Here is a 14,794-nt window from a genome sequence, read left to right as displayed (position 1 = left end):
TCTGGAAACAGTGACAGGTTCCTGGGGAAGGAACAAGCGCGGCACACACGAGGGAGGTTTGGAAGGATTGAGGACAAACCACAAAATTAATCCATTTGTGCAACAGCTGATGGAGAAATGCTCACATTGCCTAGGAAAAATAAAAAAAAAAAAACAAAACAGATTTGGGAATATTTTGTAAGTCCCAGAACACATGGAAATGGTTTCAGGGCTGCTGAAGGAAGGAGACTGCTGTGTTTCACCTTTTGGGTGCCCAAAGATCCAAATCCATGCTCATGTGCCTGATAAATCCCATTTTCCTGTGCCACACTGCCCTTCCCACAGCGAGGCTGAGTGTGACAAAGCGCTGTGAGATGAAAAATCCCTCACCCAAAGGGAAGGCCAGTGACCAGTTCAGAGGGATTTTAAATCAGCCTGGCAGGAGGTGGAGGTTTGTTCTTACCCGAGTGGGTTTTTATTGGGAATGGGAGGAAAATGAAATACAGGAAAGATTCCACATTCTTGGTACCCGTGTGACTCGTAAATCCTCCTTGGTCTGTTCATCAGGAGCAATCCCAAAATATTTTCCACTTCTCTGCCAGGATGTCTGAGGGATTTTTTTTATCCATTTGAACTGCAAGTAGCTCCAGGAATGAAGTGCTCCAAACATTTGGGAATGAAGTGCTCCAAACCTTTAACAAGAGATGATGCTGAGCAGTAATTGAAGTTATTGTGTTATTATTATGCCTGCAGGAATCTCCTGCTTGGCATTCCAGGAATCCAAGCTTTATGGGTTTTTTTTTGCTTCTGCCAGTGTGAGGTAAGGTTAAATTGGGATTTGCTGGCTCAAGATTCCCAGGCAGCCACAAGAACCTGCAGTGGAGTAAGAGGGCAAAATTCCAGTCGGGAGTTCTGCTCTGGCTCTTCCACTGGCAATCCCGGTGCTGGCACTGCCTCGGTCGCTGCTCCAGGGCTTTATCCCCAGTTCCAGCTCCTCTCAGGACAGCCCTCCCATGCTCTGTGGGGATTTGCATCCACAGACTCCCTGTTGGTGGCTCTCAGGCAGGACAGCAGCTCCTCGGGGACCAGCATCTGCTGGGGGCCTTCGCCGGGCGGCTCCCAGCGCTGCTCCGGGACGGATCCGTGTCCCGCCTGCCCCGGGAATTCCAGGCTGCTGTTGAGAACGAGGTTGATCTTCTCCAGCAGGCACACCTGGGGTGTCCCTCCCTGCTGGTCCCACAGCTGGGGCACGGGGCTGGTGTAGTCCTGGGAGAAGATTCCCTCCTCTGGCTGCGGGATCGCCGCGGGCGGCTGCGCCTGGTAGATTCCGGCAGCGACGTATCCCAAAGCGTTCCCGTCGAAGAGCTGGGGTTTGTAGGCACCCAGCTGCCCTGGGGCCGGGGTGCTGGGGGCCACCGCGGTCCTTGGGGGCTCCCTGGGCTCGGGCACCTCTGCCCTGGCCTTGGCGTCCGGGCTCTGGCGCTGCTCCTGCGCCGGCACCTCCTCGACCTCCGTGACTGCGGGGTCAGCGGAGGCCAGGAACGGCTCCTGGAGGCTGTCACTGGGGAAGTCAGCCTTGTCCTGGGGGAAAGTGAGGGCAGATTTTGTTAACAGGAGAGCTGTCACGAGGGCCTGGAGCAGCCTGGCCCAGGGGGTGGGATGGGATGAGCTGCAAGGTCGCTCCCAGCCCGGGGCAGCTGTGGCCACGGAACGCAGAGAATGTGGAATTCAGGTTTAAAGACCTCAGCCGAGCCAGGCTCCCACACCCCTGGGAAATGATTCCTGGGCAGTTCCCAGTACCTCAGAAACCTCTCCCCATCCCTGTTCCTCGCACAAGCTGCCTTCTCCCAGCTAGCAGGGAATATTACCAGAGGAGATGGCCTCAAGTCGTGCCAGGGGAGCTTTAGGTTGGATTTTTAGGGAAGTTTTTTTCTGTGGAAAGGGCTGTCCAGCCCTGGCACAGGGGTGGAATCCCCATTCCTGCAGGGATTTAAAACCCCTGTGGATGTGGCACCTGGGGACACGGGGCAGTGGTGGCCTTGGCACTGCTGGGGGACGGTTGGACTCGATGGTCTCAGAGGGATTTTCCAACCTGGAGAATTCTGTAAAGCCTCAGAGCTTTAATCTGAGGGGAAGCAAAGCCAGGAGATAACTCTGCCCTCACCTGGAGTGACCGCACCACGGTGCTGTTCTCCATGTGGGGAAAGTCTTCAAACAGCCACTTTGGCAAGAGGGACACAAGGGTGGCCTTGATCCTTCACCAAAAGGGAAACAACAAACCCCAAATGTTACTCCAATGTATTATTCAGATATTCCTCAGGCAGCACGAAACTGCCTGGGTAGGAAGGACACATGAAGAACACCCAGCCTTGGAGTGGGGCTTGGAAACTCCGGGTTCCCCACTCTTTAATTTCACCAATTTCATGTTTATTTGACTTTTTTTTGTTGGTCTCTGTCTTACTGTAGAGCACCAAAAGTATTTGCATATGACAGCCTGATAAATGTGTGACATTGCCCTCAGGCTGAGGTGGAAAGGACTCTGTAGCTGATTTTAAAACATCCCAGAAGAAATTTTATATTTCTTCTATATACAAAAAAAAAAAAAAAACCAACAAAAAAAAAAAAAAAAAAAAAAAAAAAAAACAAACAAAAAAACAAACAAAAAAACACACAAAAAAAACCCCCAAAAAAACCCCCAAAAAACATCAAAAAACCCCCCAGAAAAACCCCAAAAAAAAAGGGTAAAAAAATTATGAACTAGAAATAAGGAAAGAAGATATGGAGGAGAAAGGAATACCTTTTCCTGACTGATTTTTTAAACATCACAATTGCAAAAAGAGCTGATAACCCGACCACGCTGAGGCTCAGTCCCAGGAAAACTCTGATGTCATCATCTGCAGGAGGACGGAGAGGGAGGAGGTCATGGCCTCAGTGTTTCAGTCACTCGCCATTTCCCACCCCAGCTGCCAGAAATGCTGACGTGAGTTCCTCAGCCCGGGCTGGTTTTGCTTTTGGTTTAAGAGCTGTGACAGATCGTGACCTTTAGCAGAGGATGTGCAAGCAGAGCATCCCCAAATGGGTGGGAAATGCTGAAACAAGTCCCTGGTTCCAACTGTGGGATGGAATCAGCCTCTTGCATAGGTTAATTTGATATTCTCCTGGTTTTGGCACCTCCCCCTTGGACTGCACGTGGTGTTTTAACCTCATTAGAAAGCAAAACTCAAAGCATGCATTCTGTGGGTGCTGCTCATCCCTGAGAGCACCATGCCTTCCCTGCACGCGGGGAAAATCTCCTTTATTGGCTCCGACCTCCCCAAAGCATCCGGGAGCTCTCAATTCCCACTGCCAGGAGCTGCTGGGGTTAAACCTCCCGCCTGTGGCCAGGAGAAAGCCTGGCTTAGCAAGGCCGAGCTGCCCTCCTTACCCTGGGACATCTCGCCGTAGGTGCTGCCCAGGAGCGGCTCCTCTGCAGGGGCTGGAACAGAGAGGGAGAACAGGTGCCTGTGGTTCATTTAGAGGGCTGGGGGTGACACAAAACCTGGCTTGGTTCTTTCTTTTTAGAAAAATAAACAATGGTGTGATGAGAACAATTCAGCTCCCTGTAGTAATGAGTAACTCCAGCTCTGCCTGGGCTCTCCACAACGTCCCCACAATTAAATGAGACGTTGATCAGCTCCTGTCCCCACCCACAGAACATCTTCCCTGCACCTCCCTCCCTCCCCTCAGCACCCAAAACAAGGATTTAGTCCCCCTGGGGAACCCCATCGTTTTCCACCAGCACTCCCAGGTTGTTCAGCAGCTTTTCCAGAGAAGTTGTGGCAGTGCCCAAGGCCAGGCTGGACACTGGGCTTGGAGCAGCCTGGGACAGTGGGAGCTGTCCCTGCCAGGGCAGGGGTGGCACTGGGTGGGCTTTGGGTCCCTCCCAACCCAACCCAGTCTGGGATTCTGTGATTCCCAAGGTGCCTGAACCCCTTGGGAATGAATTTCCTGATTATTTCCCTGCAGTGAGGGAGGGTCTGCAGCTGAAGGCCCTGCCATGGCAAGAAGCCTCCTTCTGCTGAAACAAGCAGCCAGCTGTGATCCTGGCCAAGGTCAGCAATTCCCTCGGGATCCCCTGTCCTTGATTTGGTGCCACAGAGGAGGGCCCTGCCCCGAGGACAACACCCAACAGCCAGGGCTGACCACGGGACACCCAGCCAGGAATGTCTGCTTCCGTTTCTTGGGAACAACTGCCCTTCTCCAAGGGCTTCTCCAGAGCCACGGAGCTGCTCTGGCCCAGGAGAAGTCCCTGAGCAGCTGCAGAGGACCCATCTCAGGTGCCATGGGAGCCAGGAGCTGAGGATGTCACCTCAGGTGTCACCTGCAGCTCCCTCTGGCTCTGACAGCCCTTAATGGCCCTGCCCAGCCCCACCTGGCCCCTCCACCCACCCCTGCCCAGGCCGGGCTCTATTTAAGCCCAGCCCAGGCCCTCAGCCCCTGCCTGGGCTGTGCTGGGGCAGCTCTGGAGGTCACACCCTGCTCTGGTGTCACAGCTTGGCCTCACCCTCCTGAGAACCTGCCTGGCTCTGGAGGGCACCCAAAGCCCCCCCAGTGATGCAGGTGGTGCTGTTCCTTTGCAGGCTGGCTCGTGCCTTTCCCCAAACCCCTTCCAGCACTGAAGCTGCCTGATCCAGCTGGAGACGTCTCTTCCAAGGCGTTCTGTGACTCCCATTCCAGGTAGGAAGGGCAGGCTGGGTCTGCCCAGCTGCCCTCTGGAAAAGCTGATTGCTGTATTTTGGTTTATCTGTAACCCTTTATTGGGAGTTCTGCATGTGCAGCCTCACTTTTCTGCCATGGAAAGGGACAACGACTCCACTGGGGCATCTGCTGAAGGAAAATGAGGTTCTTGGGTGCTTCGGGTCTGTGCAGGGCAGCAAAGACCAGCTAGAGACGGGTTTCACACAAATCCGTCGATGAAGCCCTCTCTTTTCCTGCCCTGCCCTGGGGAGGCTTTGCCCAGCTCCTAAGCCCGGGAGTGCCCCGCAGCTGGGGCGGCGGGGAGCAGCAGCAGCAGCAGCTTTCCCCGGGCGGGCTCACCTGGGCTGCAGGCGGGCGCGCTGATCCCGCCGGGGTACACCGCGAACAGCCACACGCGTGGGGCAGCTCCCGCCGCCGGTCCTGCCGGGAGAAGCCACGTGTGCCTTCAGCACGGCGGGTCTGGCTGCTGCCACGGCTCTCGGCTCGCCCAGGGGCTTCTTACTGGGTGCTGAGAGCAGCTGGGCTGGCCTTTGTGGCTCTGGTGGCGCTCCTGGCCCCCCGGCTGATTTTAAATTCATTTTCTTTCCCTCCCCATCCCCTCCTTCCCCTGTCATCTTCACCCAGGCACCCAAATCCCACTGTCTGCCCTCAAATCTCCTCCTCCTTCCCTTCTTCATGGCCCCGCTGCCCCCCAAAAACAAGTGGGCAGGGGCTCAAACTCAAACGAAGCTGCCTTGATAGCCTCATTTGGATTGATAAGGCCCTGATTTGGATTGATAAGGTCCTGATGAGCTGTGCCACGCACAAAAGGGATTCCTGGGCTGTCCTACCTTGGATGTAGGTGTGTGTTTCCTGGTGCGGCACTCTCTCCCAGCTGTACTGCTCCTGCTGGCCGTGCTGGGAGCTGGAGACCCACTCCAGGATGAACCAGAGCGGGGGGCTCCGGCTCTGCTGGGGGGGCTGCCACTGGACCAGGAACCTGCTCTGCTGCTCAGCCTTCACCTCCACGGCCTCTGGGGCTGGGAACTCTGTGGAGAAAGAGGGCAGGGGGCTGTCACCCCAAACTCATCCTTGGAGACTGGGAAGGGTCAGCCCAGCCCAGGACAAATGTGGTTTTCCTGGAAGGGTTTGAAAACTGAAGGGTGAGTAGGGAATTATAGAATATGGTGGGTTTGTATATAAACACACTGTGTATATATATATATATATAAATGTGTGTTTATGTATTGATCTGTATTTCATAGAATTTTTTAGGTTGGAAAAGACCTTAAAGATCAAGGCCACCACTGCCCCGTGTCCCCAAGTGCCACATCCACATGGCTATTAAATCCCTCCAGGGATGGGGACTCCACCATGCCCTGGGCAGCTGTGCCAGGGCTGGAGAACCTTTCCAGGAAGGAATTTTCCCAATACCCACCCTGAGCCTGCCCTGGCCCAGCCTGGGGCCGTTCCCTCTCCTCCTGTCCCTGTTCCCTGGAGCACAGCCCGACCCCCCGGCTGTCCCCTCCTGTCAGGAGCTGTGCAGAGCCACAAGGGCCCCTGAGCCTCCTCTTCTCCAGGCTGAGCCCCTTCCCAGCTCCATCAGGGATTCTCCAGCCCCTCCCCAGCTCCGTTCCTGCCCTGGCCATGCTCCCAGCCCCTCAGTGTCCTTCATGGAGTGGTGACCTCAGAGCTGTCCCCAGCAGTGCCAGCACAGGGGACGGGCACTGCCCTGGGGCTGTGCCCACGCTGTGGCTGGCACAGCCCAGGTGCCCGTGGCCCTCCTGGCCAGCTGTGCTCATCCCCAGCCAGATGTGGAGCTCTGCGCCTGCGAATCTCAAAACCCACAGCATCAGCTCTGTCACGTCACCTGTCACTGCTTACCAGAAACGTGCACGGTTCTGATAAGCATCAGAGCTTAGAGAGGTTTTTCCACCTTACTTCTCTTCAGTTTCTTTTTAGTCATGTGTTTGTCCTCTGCTTGAATGGGACTTTCCTCTCCCATTGCTCATTCAGAGACATATTTCAGAACTAGCAAAGTGTGGCTGTGGGGAAAACCACAGCCCAGGGCACAGGGACCCTAAGGTGGTCCTAAAAAGATTTAGAAAGGATTTTCCCCCCTTCTTTTTCAGTTTGAAAGGACCCAGCTCCCAGTGGGGGTTGGCAGAGGCTGCAGGAGCTGTTCTGGAGCGGGGGAGCAGCCTGGCACCCTTTGCTTTGCCAGACAACAGTGGCAGGGCAAACTTAAAAATAAGTTTGTTGCTGCAGCCTTAGGAGGTGAAAGGCTGAGATTCCAGAGCCTGAAGGGGCTCCAGGAGAGCTGCAGAGGGACTGGGGACAGGGCAGGGAGGGACAGGACACGGGGAATGGCTTCACTGCCAGAGGGCAGGGATGGATGGGACATTGGGAATTGGGAATTGTTCCCTGGCAGGGGCTGGGATGGAATTCCCAGAGCAGCTGTGGCTGCCCCTGGATCCCTGGCAGTGCCCACGGCCAGGCTGGGTGGGTTTAGAGCAGCCTGGGACAGTGGGAGATGTCCCTGCCGTGGGACAATGGAATGAGCTGGCCTTTAAGGTCTCTCTCAACCCAAACCACTCCAGAATCCCATGATTCCACACCCAGCTGGGGAGCATCTCCAGGAGACTTGTCTGGAGGACTCTGTGCCCCCTCGGTGGAGGTGGCAGAGCTGTGCCAGGGCTCTTCCCCTGCCCATCCCTGCATTTCCCTGCAATCCGGGTACGATGCATTCCCTGTGGTGCCACCCTACCTTCCTGAGCCGCAGCCCGGGTTAGGGGGATGCTGGCGGGGCTGGAAGCCCCTTTGGAGTTGCGGGCGGTGACGAGGAGGCTGCGGGCTCCCGGCGGCACCAGCACCGTGCACTCGGTGCCGGAGGTGCGGCACAGCAGCCGCGCTCCCGCGGGGCTCTCGGCGCTCACGGCGTAGCCCAGGATCCTCCCGCGGGCGTCCCGGGCCGCCAGCGGCTGCGAGGGGCGACAGGGGCGCAGATCTGTGCGGCGTGCCACCGAGACGCCCGGCCAGGACAGCTGTGCCCCCGGCCGGTGGCACGTTTGACAAGGACGGAGGGGTCGGGCTCCGGGCTGGGCTGGCGTTTTCCTGCCGTGCCCGCGGCCAAAGGGCTCCTCAGGGCGGGCGGCACCTGCGGCTGCTCGGGGAGGAGCAGCGGAGCCAAAACCTCGCGGAGGCTGCCCAGAAGCTCCTTACCTTGATCAAGACCGTCACCTCGTGGCTGCCGTTGGGCAGGGCCGGGCCCAGGCGCCGCCACACGGCGGGAGCGGCGGCGGGGGCTGCGGGAGGAGCGGGGACACCGTGACGCACCGGAGGGCAGCCCGAGGGGACACCGGGACACAGCGGAGGGCACCCGGGGCTCCCACACACCCGCAGCCCCCCAAGGAAGCCCCTCCCGACCGGGGCTCTGCGGCTGGCAGAGGAAAGGGCGCAGACGGAGAGCACCGGCGGGCGCAGATGGAGAGCACCGCTGGCACCGGGACGGGAGGGCAGCGCTCCCCGGGCAGCCCGGGATGGCCGAGCCGGGCTCATGCCGAGGCCAGCAGCTGGCACGGATGGGCGGAGCTGGCTCAGGGTGACCGGGATTTGTCGCCACACCTGGGCTGATGTGATTTTTCCACCCGGGGCAGCAAAGCAAGCCACTAAGGATCGTGGAATCTGAGAACATCCAGCCCAACCATCCCCAGCGCTGCCGAGGCCACCGCCGGCCCATGTCCCCAAGTGCCACATCGCAGGCACTTTGAAACCCCTCCAGGGTGGGGACAGCTGTGCCAGGGCTGACGAATGCCACGCGCGGGTGTCACCGGCGCTGAGCCCACCTGCCTCGGGGGTGCGGTAGAGGAAGGGGGGGCTCCAGGCGCTCCAGGGGCTGTGGGCGGTGCCGAGCCGGCACCTGGCCTGGAACACGAACTCGGTGTCGCTCTGCAGCTCGTGCCGCCAGCGGGGACCCTCCAGTGCCACCTTGTCGCACAGCTCCACCTGCAAGGGAAGCGGGGCGCTGGGGGAGCGGGACCCAGCGTGTCCCCACTGCCACCGCCACCCCCGGGATGGGCCGGGGCGGGCGGCACCCACCCTGTCCCCTCCAGGGCCGCCCTGCGGGGCACAGCCAGAGCCCCCAGCCGCGCTGGGGTTGTGCCACCACGGAGATTTTGGGGCTCCTGTGGCACCTGGGGTCCAGGCTCAGTCCTGGCAGCACTCAGGGGTGTTTCCATCCCTGTCCTGCGTGGTTTTGTCTGGGGTGTGTGCTGAGCATCCCCCAGGATTTTGTGCCTTGTCCTGGGGTGGGTTTGGAATGACTCCAAATATTCCCATTGCCCACAGGGTCTCCAGCAGGAACGGGCCTGGCCTCTCTTTACCGGGGGCAGGCAAGGGGAGGTTTGGGGGTGCCGGGGGTCTCACGTGCCACGTCGGGGTGCCCGTGGCTCTGTGCCTCTCCTCGCAGTGCACGTTCCTCAGCTGGCTCCGGCTCCTCCAGCGCGTGGTGGTGCTGGCAGGGGACGTCTCCGTCGTCTCGGCGCCGATGACCTCGGGCAGAGTGGGGACCACTGTGGGGACAGGAGGGAAGGGGTGGGGTGGGGGCTGTCCGTGTGCTCAGGGGTGTCCCTAAAGTGATGCTGCAGGGCAGGGTGGCCACGCACAGCCCCGGCATGCCATGCTGCTCATGGGGGGACAGAGGAAGGGATGGAGGGATGATGGATGGACAGATGGAGGCATGGATGGAAGCATGGATGGAAGGATCAATAGATGGATGAAGGAGGGATGGACAGATGGATGGATGGCCATACCTATCTCCTGCAGGCTGAGGTGCTGAGGGGCCGAGCGGGCAGTGCCCAGCGCGTTGCTGGCCTGCACCCACACTGAGTAGTGGCTGTCATTGTGCAGCTCTCTCAGCAGCACAGGTGAGTCTGCAGGGAAGATCTTTTCTTCCTCATCTTCCTCATCCTCCTCATCCTGTGCCAGCACCCTGGAAGCAGAAGGCAGCCCTGTCAGTGCCCGTCCCAGCACCACACCCCTGCTAGCACGGCCACTCTGGCTCCTGAGGTGTCCCAGCTTGTGACCAGGGCATGGCCACCTCCAAACTTGGCTTTTGTCAGCCCTAAAGCAAGCTGGAAACTAATTCCCTTTCCTGACACTGCTGCTGGGATTTATATTTTCACAGTGGGAAGGGAATTCTTTCCTTCCTTTCTGGCTGCATGGTACAGTTTGACCCCAAGCAAATTTAGGCAGGAGCTTTGTCCCTTCTCCTCACAAATATTCCATATTACGGGATTTAATGTCCTTAAAACTGAGTCAGAAGAACCGAAAGCCTGCCAGGCTGGTGCCATGGGGACCAGCCATGGCATCCTGGGATGGGGTGTGACGTGCCAGGTGGTGCCATGGGGACCTTGGTGACACGGAGCACTCCAGGGTGGGACTGTGGCACACCATGCAGCAGCCAGCACCTCTGCTTCAGCTTCAAGCTGGGCTCTGGGTTTTGGGGTTTGGGCAGCGCTAGGTTCACCCTCTCTTTATCCCGGAGGGAGCCCCAGCAGCTGGAAGCTGCCGCTCCCCTGTGGTGGGGCACGATGGGACGTGAGCGGGGGCATGGCCAGGGCTCCGTCCTGCAGAGGTGAAGCGTCACCCTGAGTGAAGCGTGCGGCTCTCGGGCAGGAGGTGACAAAACGTGAGCGGTAGGAAGTGGAACTGGGGCACGGCAGCCCTGCCGCCACCGGGGCTGCCACCCCCCGAGGCCTCACCTGCGCAGGTGGAGGCTGCTCCGGGTGGGCAGGTGGGTGAGCCGTCCCTCATCCCAGCCGCACTCCAGGCGCTCCGAGCCCTCGGCGATGGCGCAGCTCAGGTTGCCGGGGGGGTCCGGAGGGTCTGCGGGGGCGAGGCCGGGTGAGGGCACGGCCACCCCGGCAGGAGCCAGCCCCAGCTCCGCGGGGCTCGGCAGGGCTGAGGGGCCCGGGGCACTCACAGCCCGCCCGGAGCTCCGTGCCGCACACCAGGCGGTCCCTCCGGGCGCAGCGGGAGAAGCAGGTGACGGTGGCGAAGGGCATCTGGAAACGCCGCAGCCGGAGCCGCACGGCGCCGCCGGGCAGGGCCAGCGGGGTCCCCTCGGCGGGGTTGTAGTTGAGGAGGATGAGGAGCTGCGCCGAGGGGCAGCCCAGCCAGGACTGGCAGCCGATGGAGATGTCGGAGCCCATCCGCACCACCGGCGCGGGCTCGATCCAGACGCGCCCCTTGCACTCGATGCTCGCAGCACCTGCGCCAAAGCGGGTGGGCTCCGGGGCTACCCCGGGGCCGCAGGGCTCGGCAGGGAGCTGCTCCGCTCCCTGGGATCCCGCAGCGAGGGGATTACAGCCCGCCCTGCTCACCTTCAGCCGCATGGGCCGCGGGTAAACCGGGGGGCACGAGCAATGCCAGGGGGAAATTGCCCCCCCCCGAGGGTGGGCAGGCCCTGGCACAGGGTGTCCAGAGGAGCTGTGGCTGCTCCTGGACACTTTGGAAGTGTCCAAAGCCAGGCTGGCTAGGACTGGGAGCACTGTCTGGGACTGGGTGAGCTCCGAGGTCCCTCCCAGCCCAAACCAGGCCGGGGCTGGGATGAACCCCCCGCCCGCAGCAGCGCCCGGCCCCGCTGACTCATCCCAGGCGATCAGAAACAGCCCGTTTCGCCAGTTTCACCGATTTTAGCTTTTGCTCTAATGTTTAAATGACTGCAGGGAAATAACCTGCGCTCTCGAGAGCTCTGATCCCCAAGATTAGGGCGGCGGGGGCGCTGCCCTTCCCTATCAGATGAAGCTCTGCAGCAGCCCCAGCTCTCAGGCGCTATCGGCTCCATCTGCTCTTCCTGGAAAGGGCAGGGCTGTGCCCCGGCTGCGGGGCTGCAGGGGCAGAGCTCGGCACAGGGGCTGCAGGCGCCTGGGGATGGCCCCGGGAGCCTGGGGATGGCCCCGCTCCAAGGAAGGGAGAGGGAAGGGAAGGAGGTACAGGGCACGGGACCCCCCTGCAATGTTCCCCTCAAACCCCACAGCTCTGTAATTGTCCTATTCCCCCCCCAAATCCCCGCAGGTCCAGGGCGTTGCTCGGCTGCCACCAGCGTGGTGGCCCTGTCCCCGTCACTCACCTGGGCACAGGCAGCAGAGCAGGACGGGCAGCACCAAAGCCTGGCCGGACCCCGCCATGGGCTGGACTGCGGCATAGTCTGAGGGAGAAAAAGCCACGGAGCAAATCCTGCCGGGAGGAGCAGGAGGGGGCAAGGCAATGCGGGTTTGTGGCAGGGGAATCTGAGCCCTGGAGAAGATGGGATTGGGGGGCAGGGGGTGCTGTCCATCTGCCCAGAGCCACCCCGAGTGTTGGCTGCAGGGCTGGGCTCCCTCGGGGGCAGGAGAGATGTGGGCACTCAGGAATGAGCCCACCAGAGGTGCCTGAGGGTCAGGAGCACCTGGGAAGAGTGGGAAGGCTGGGGGAGCTGCTCGTCCTGGAGAGGAGGGGGCTCGAGGGGGGCAGATCCTTGGGGATGGATGTCTGGTGGGGGAGCAAAGGTGAGGGAGCCAAACTCCTCCTGGCGTGGCCCAGGGACAGGACAGGAGGCAATGCGGCCAGGAACTCAGGAAATTCCAGCTAAACATAAAAACAAAGCTCTTTAAAGGTGCCCAGAGTGGGGCTGCTGCCCTGAGGGCTTGTCCTGCAGTCTCCATGCCTGGGGATGCTCAGACACGGTTTAATGGGATAGAAATCCCTGTTTCCATAACATCTTTCCCGCAGATTCTGCCCAGGCTGAGCCAGGCTCTTCCCAGCAGTGAACCCCTTGGGACAGCCCCAAAATCCCAGGCCAGGCCTTCCCACCCGTCCCCGAGGAGTCACCCTTGTGCCTGCATCCCACAGCTGCTTAAATTTTTCCCTGCTCCCTTTGCCTCTCTCCACAGACTCTTTGGGAGGATTCCCACAACCCAGGAAAGCAAGCCCAGCCTCACCAGCCTTGTGGGCTTGGATGTGGGGCTGGAACCAGCAACCACGGCACAGACTGGTGAGGAACAGGGAGATGCAGCTCCCGGGGGAAATTGCTCTTTTCCAAGAAAGCACCCCCCTGGAAGCACCACCCTGGAGCTGGGGTGGCTCCAGCATCCCCACAGGCCCCTCTGGGGTCACAGAGCAGACCCTGAACCAGCCCTGCCACCCCCCTTCTCCTGCCCGGGGCTGCACACCCAGCCAAGCCCACCCTCCCTCCTTTCCCTTCCCCATGCAATACCTGCTGGCAGGAATGGCAAGTTTCCCTGGAGGGAGGCCAGAGTCCTCAGTAAAAGCTTCAAAATGCTGGTTTTCAACCCAAACCAGGCCAGCAGCAGCGAGTGCTTCGGTGCTTCTCGTGCGGGGTGAGGTGACCTGGTTTGCTTTTAGGGCTGATCAAGTATTCATCACGGGTGAGTCAAACCTCAAGTGCCTCCCCATTACCTGACCTACAAAGAGAAGCTGTCAGTTCCCAAGTGCCCACGAGCCTTCTGCAAACCAGAGCAAATGAAAAAATGCACTTGGGTTCCTAGGAGAAGAGCTGAAAACTCTAAATCTGCCCAGCTCTGCGAGGATCTGCCTCCTCTGGAATCACATTCGTGTTTTTATTCCAATTTAGAGGCGTTTGCAGACGCCAAAGCCAAAGGAGAGAGGCCATTTGGAGATGCTGGGCTTTGAGCTTGTCTCTGGTGAAGCCTCCTCGTGCATTAGGGCTAAAGAAATGGGAATTCGACAAAGAAGGGAGAAGCTGCTCCACGGTGCCAACCCAAATCCCACGGAACCTTCCCTGGTGGCTGTGCCAGGAAGGATAAACGCAGGAGCAGCTGGCGAGGAGCAGCAGCTGGGACATTTTGGGGTTAAATGCAGGGGGCTGGGAGCTGGGGAAAGCAGGGAGTCCTTACCTTGGCAGTGCTCAGGACGTGTGGCACCTCCATGGGAGCCTCCTGCAGCCGCTGTGGCCGGAGCTGCAGCAGCAGTGTGGGGCTGACCTACATAGAGCACCCGAGTTTTCCTCCCGGTCTGAGTCAGTCCATGGGAAATCCCAGCATCCCTTCGAGCAGCAGCCTCGGGGGAAGGGGCGCCTCAAAGTTCTGGCAGGATTTGGGCTCACCCTGGCGGAGCTGAGCCCATCCCCGGGGGGTTGTTACGATCTCGTTGGGAGCACAGCCGGGTCCTGGGTGCTGCCAGGGAAAGAACATCTCCTGCCCATCCCAGAGGCATGCAATGGAAAGTCCCTAAGGAATGGGGTTGTTTTCACCAGCGCTGAGTGTCACCCCCTCCGTGACACCCTCTGTCACCCCCTCTGTGCTCCTGCTGGTCCCCAGCCGACCGAGGGATGTCACAGGCAGCGCATTCCCGGCGCTGGGAGATCCAAGGGATGCTCCAGGGATGCTCCGGCGCTCTCCACCCCGCCGCTCCCTCTGCTGCTCCCACAACCCGGCTCGGCAGAGTCCGGCTCTTCCTTCCCCGTGTCGCTTGAAGAGTTAAACCTCAAAAACAGTGTTAACCTCATTAGACACTGCAACCACAGGAAACCCCGCACCGCTCCAGCCTCTGCCTCGCAGGAGGAAATGTCGGGGAACAGAATTTACCCCCCCGGGGAAAGGCAGAGCCTCCCGCTGCCAGCAAGCCCTGGCTGCTCCGGGTTTTGGCTGATCCACGGGGATTTTTTGTGGAAGGGAGAGCAGGAGCCTGCCAGCACGGCGGGGTGCAGCCTCGCTGGGTGTGCGGTTATGTAATGTATATAATGCGTGTAACGTGCCTGTGTGGTGGTAGGAACGTCTGTGTTTGTGTGGTTACACACACCCCGAGCAGGACTGGGGGCGTTCAGTGGGAATTTCAGCTTTGGGATGCTCTGGGAATGTTCACACAGCTGCGGCTGCACGGCCAGCGTGCACATCTGGAGCCGGCTCATCTCATCCGGGGCTGGGCCAGCACCAAAGACAAGCACATCTGGGCCCAGGTGGCACAGCTGGAGCCAGGGCAGCACATCTGGAGCTGGCACGGTGCGGTGGCTGTGCAGCTTTCCCAGGACAGGTGTCAGAGCCCCTCGGAGCTGCGGGTCCCTGCGTTTCCCAGGCCC

At 59.9% G+C, this 14,794-nt stretch overlaps 1 protein-coding gene across 1 annotated transcript; it reads right to left on the bottom strand.

The window, feature by feature from the left end:
* Window positions 1–491: 491 nt before the first annotated feature.
* On the bottom strand, window positions 492–13,207 carry IL23R (interleukin 23 receptor). Its single transcript, XM_068199164.1, has 15 exons — window positions 12,953–13,207; window positions 11,828–11,905; window positions 10,679–10,966; window positions 10,458–10,581; window positions 9,507–9,685; window positions 9,121–9,266; window positions 8,541–8,700; window positions 7,918–8,000; window positions 7,463–7,676; window positions 5,547–5,744; window positions 5,056–5,136; window positions 3,404–3,454; window positions 2,777–2,873; window positions 2,144–2,234; window positions 492–1,560 (listed from the first exon to the last, which is right to left on the bottom strand). The coding sequence occupies exons 2-15, from the start codon at window positions 11,883–11,885 to the stop codon at window positions 955–957; spliced, it is 2,376 nt and encodes a 791-aa protein (XP_068055265.1). The 5' UTR covers window positions 11,886–11,905; window positions 12,953–13,207; the 3' UTR covers window positions 492–954.
* Window positions 13,208–14,794: the final 1,587 nt, after the last annotated feature.

Source organism: Anomalospiza imberbis, chromosome 9, assembly GCF_031753505.1.
Source record: "Anomalospiza imberbis isolate Cuckoo-Finch-1a 21T00152 chromosome 9, ASM3175350v1, whole genome shotgun sequence".
In the NCBI taxonomy this organism is placed as follows: domain Eukaryota; kingdom Metazoa; phylum Chordata; class Aves; order Passeriformes; family Viduidae; genus Anomalospiza; species Anomalospiza imberbis.
Note: the sequence above shows the minus strand (reverse complement) of the source record. Positions and strands in the feature narration are given on the sequence as shown.

What these genes read in the sequence shown, in the direction of transcription:
- IL23R (XM_068199164.1), bottom strand. Translation starts at nt 11,885, where the DNA reads ATGGCGGGGTCCGGCCAGGCTTTGGTGCTGCCCGTCCTGCTCTGCTGC. An exon ending in CCTCAGCCTGCAGGAGATAG is followed by an intron (nt 9,267 to 9,506) that starts GTATGGCCATCC and finishes CTGTCCCCACAG; the next exon opens with TGGTCCCCACTCTGCCCGAG. An exon ending in AAAAAATCAGTCAGGAAAAG is followed by an intron (nt 2,235 to 2,776) that starts GTATTCCTTTCT and finishes CTTTTGGTGAAG; the next exon opens with GATCAAGGCCACCCTTGTGT.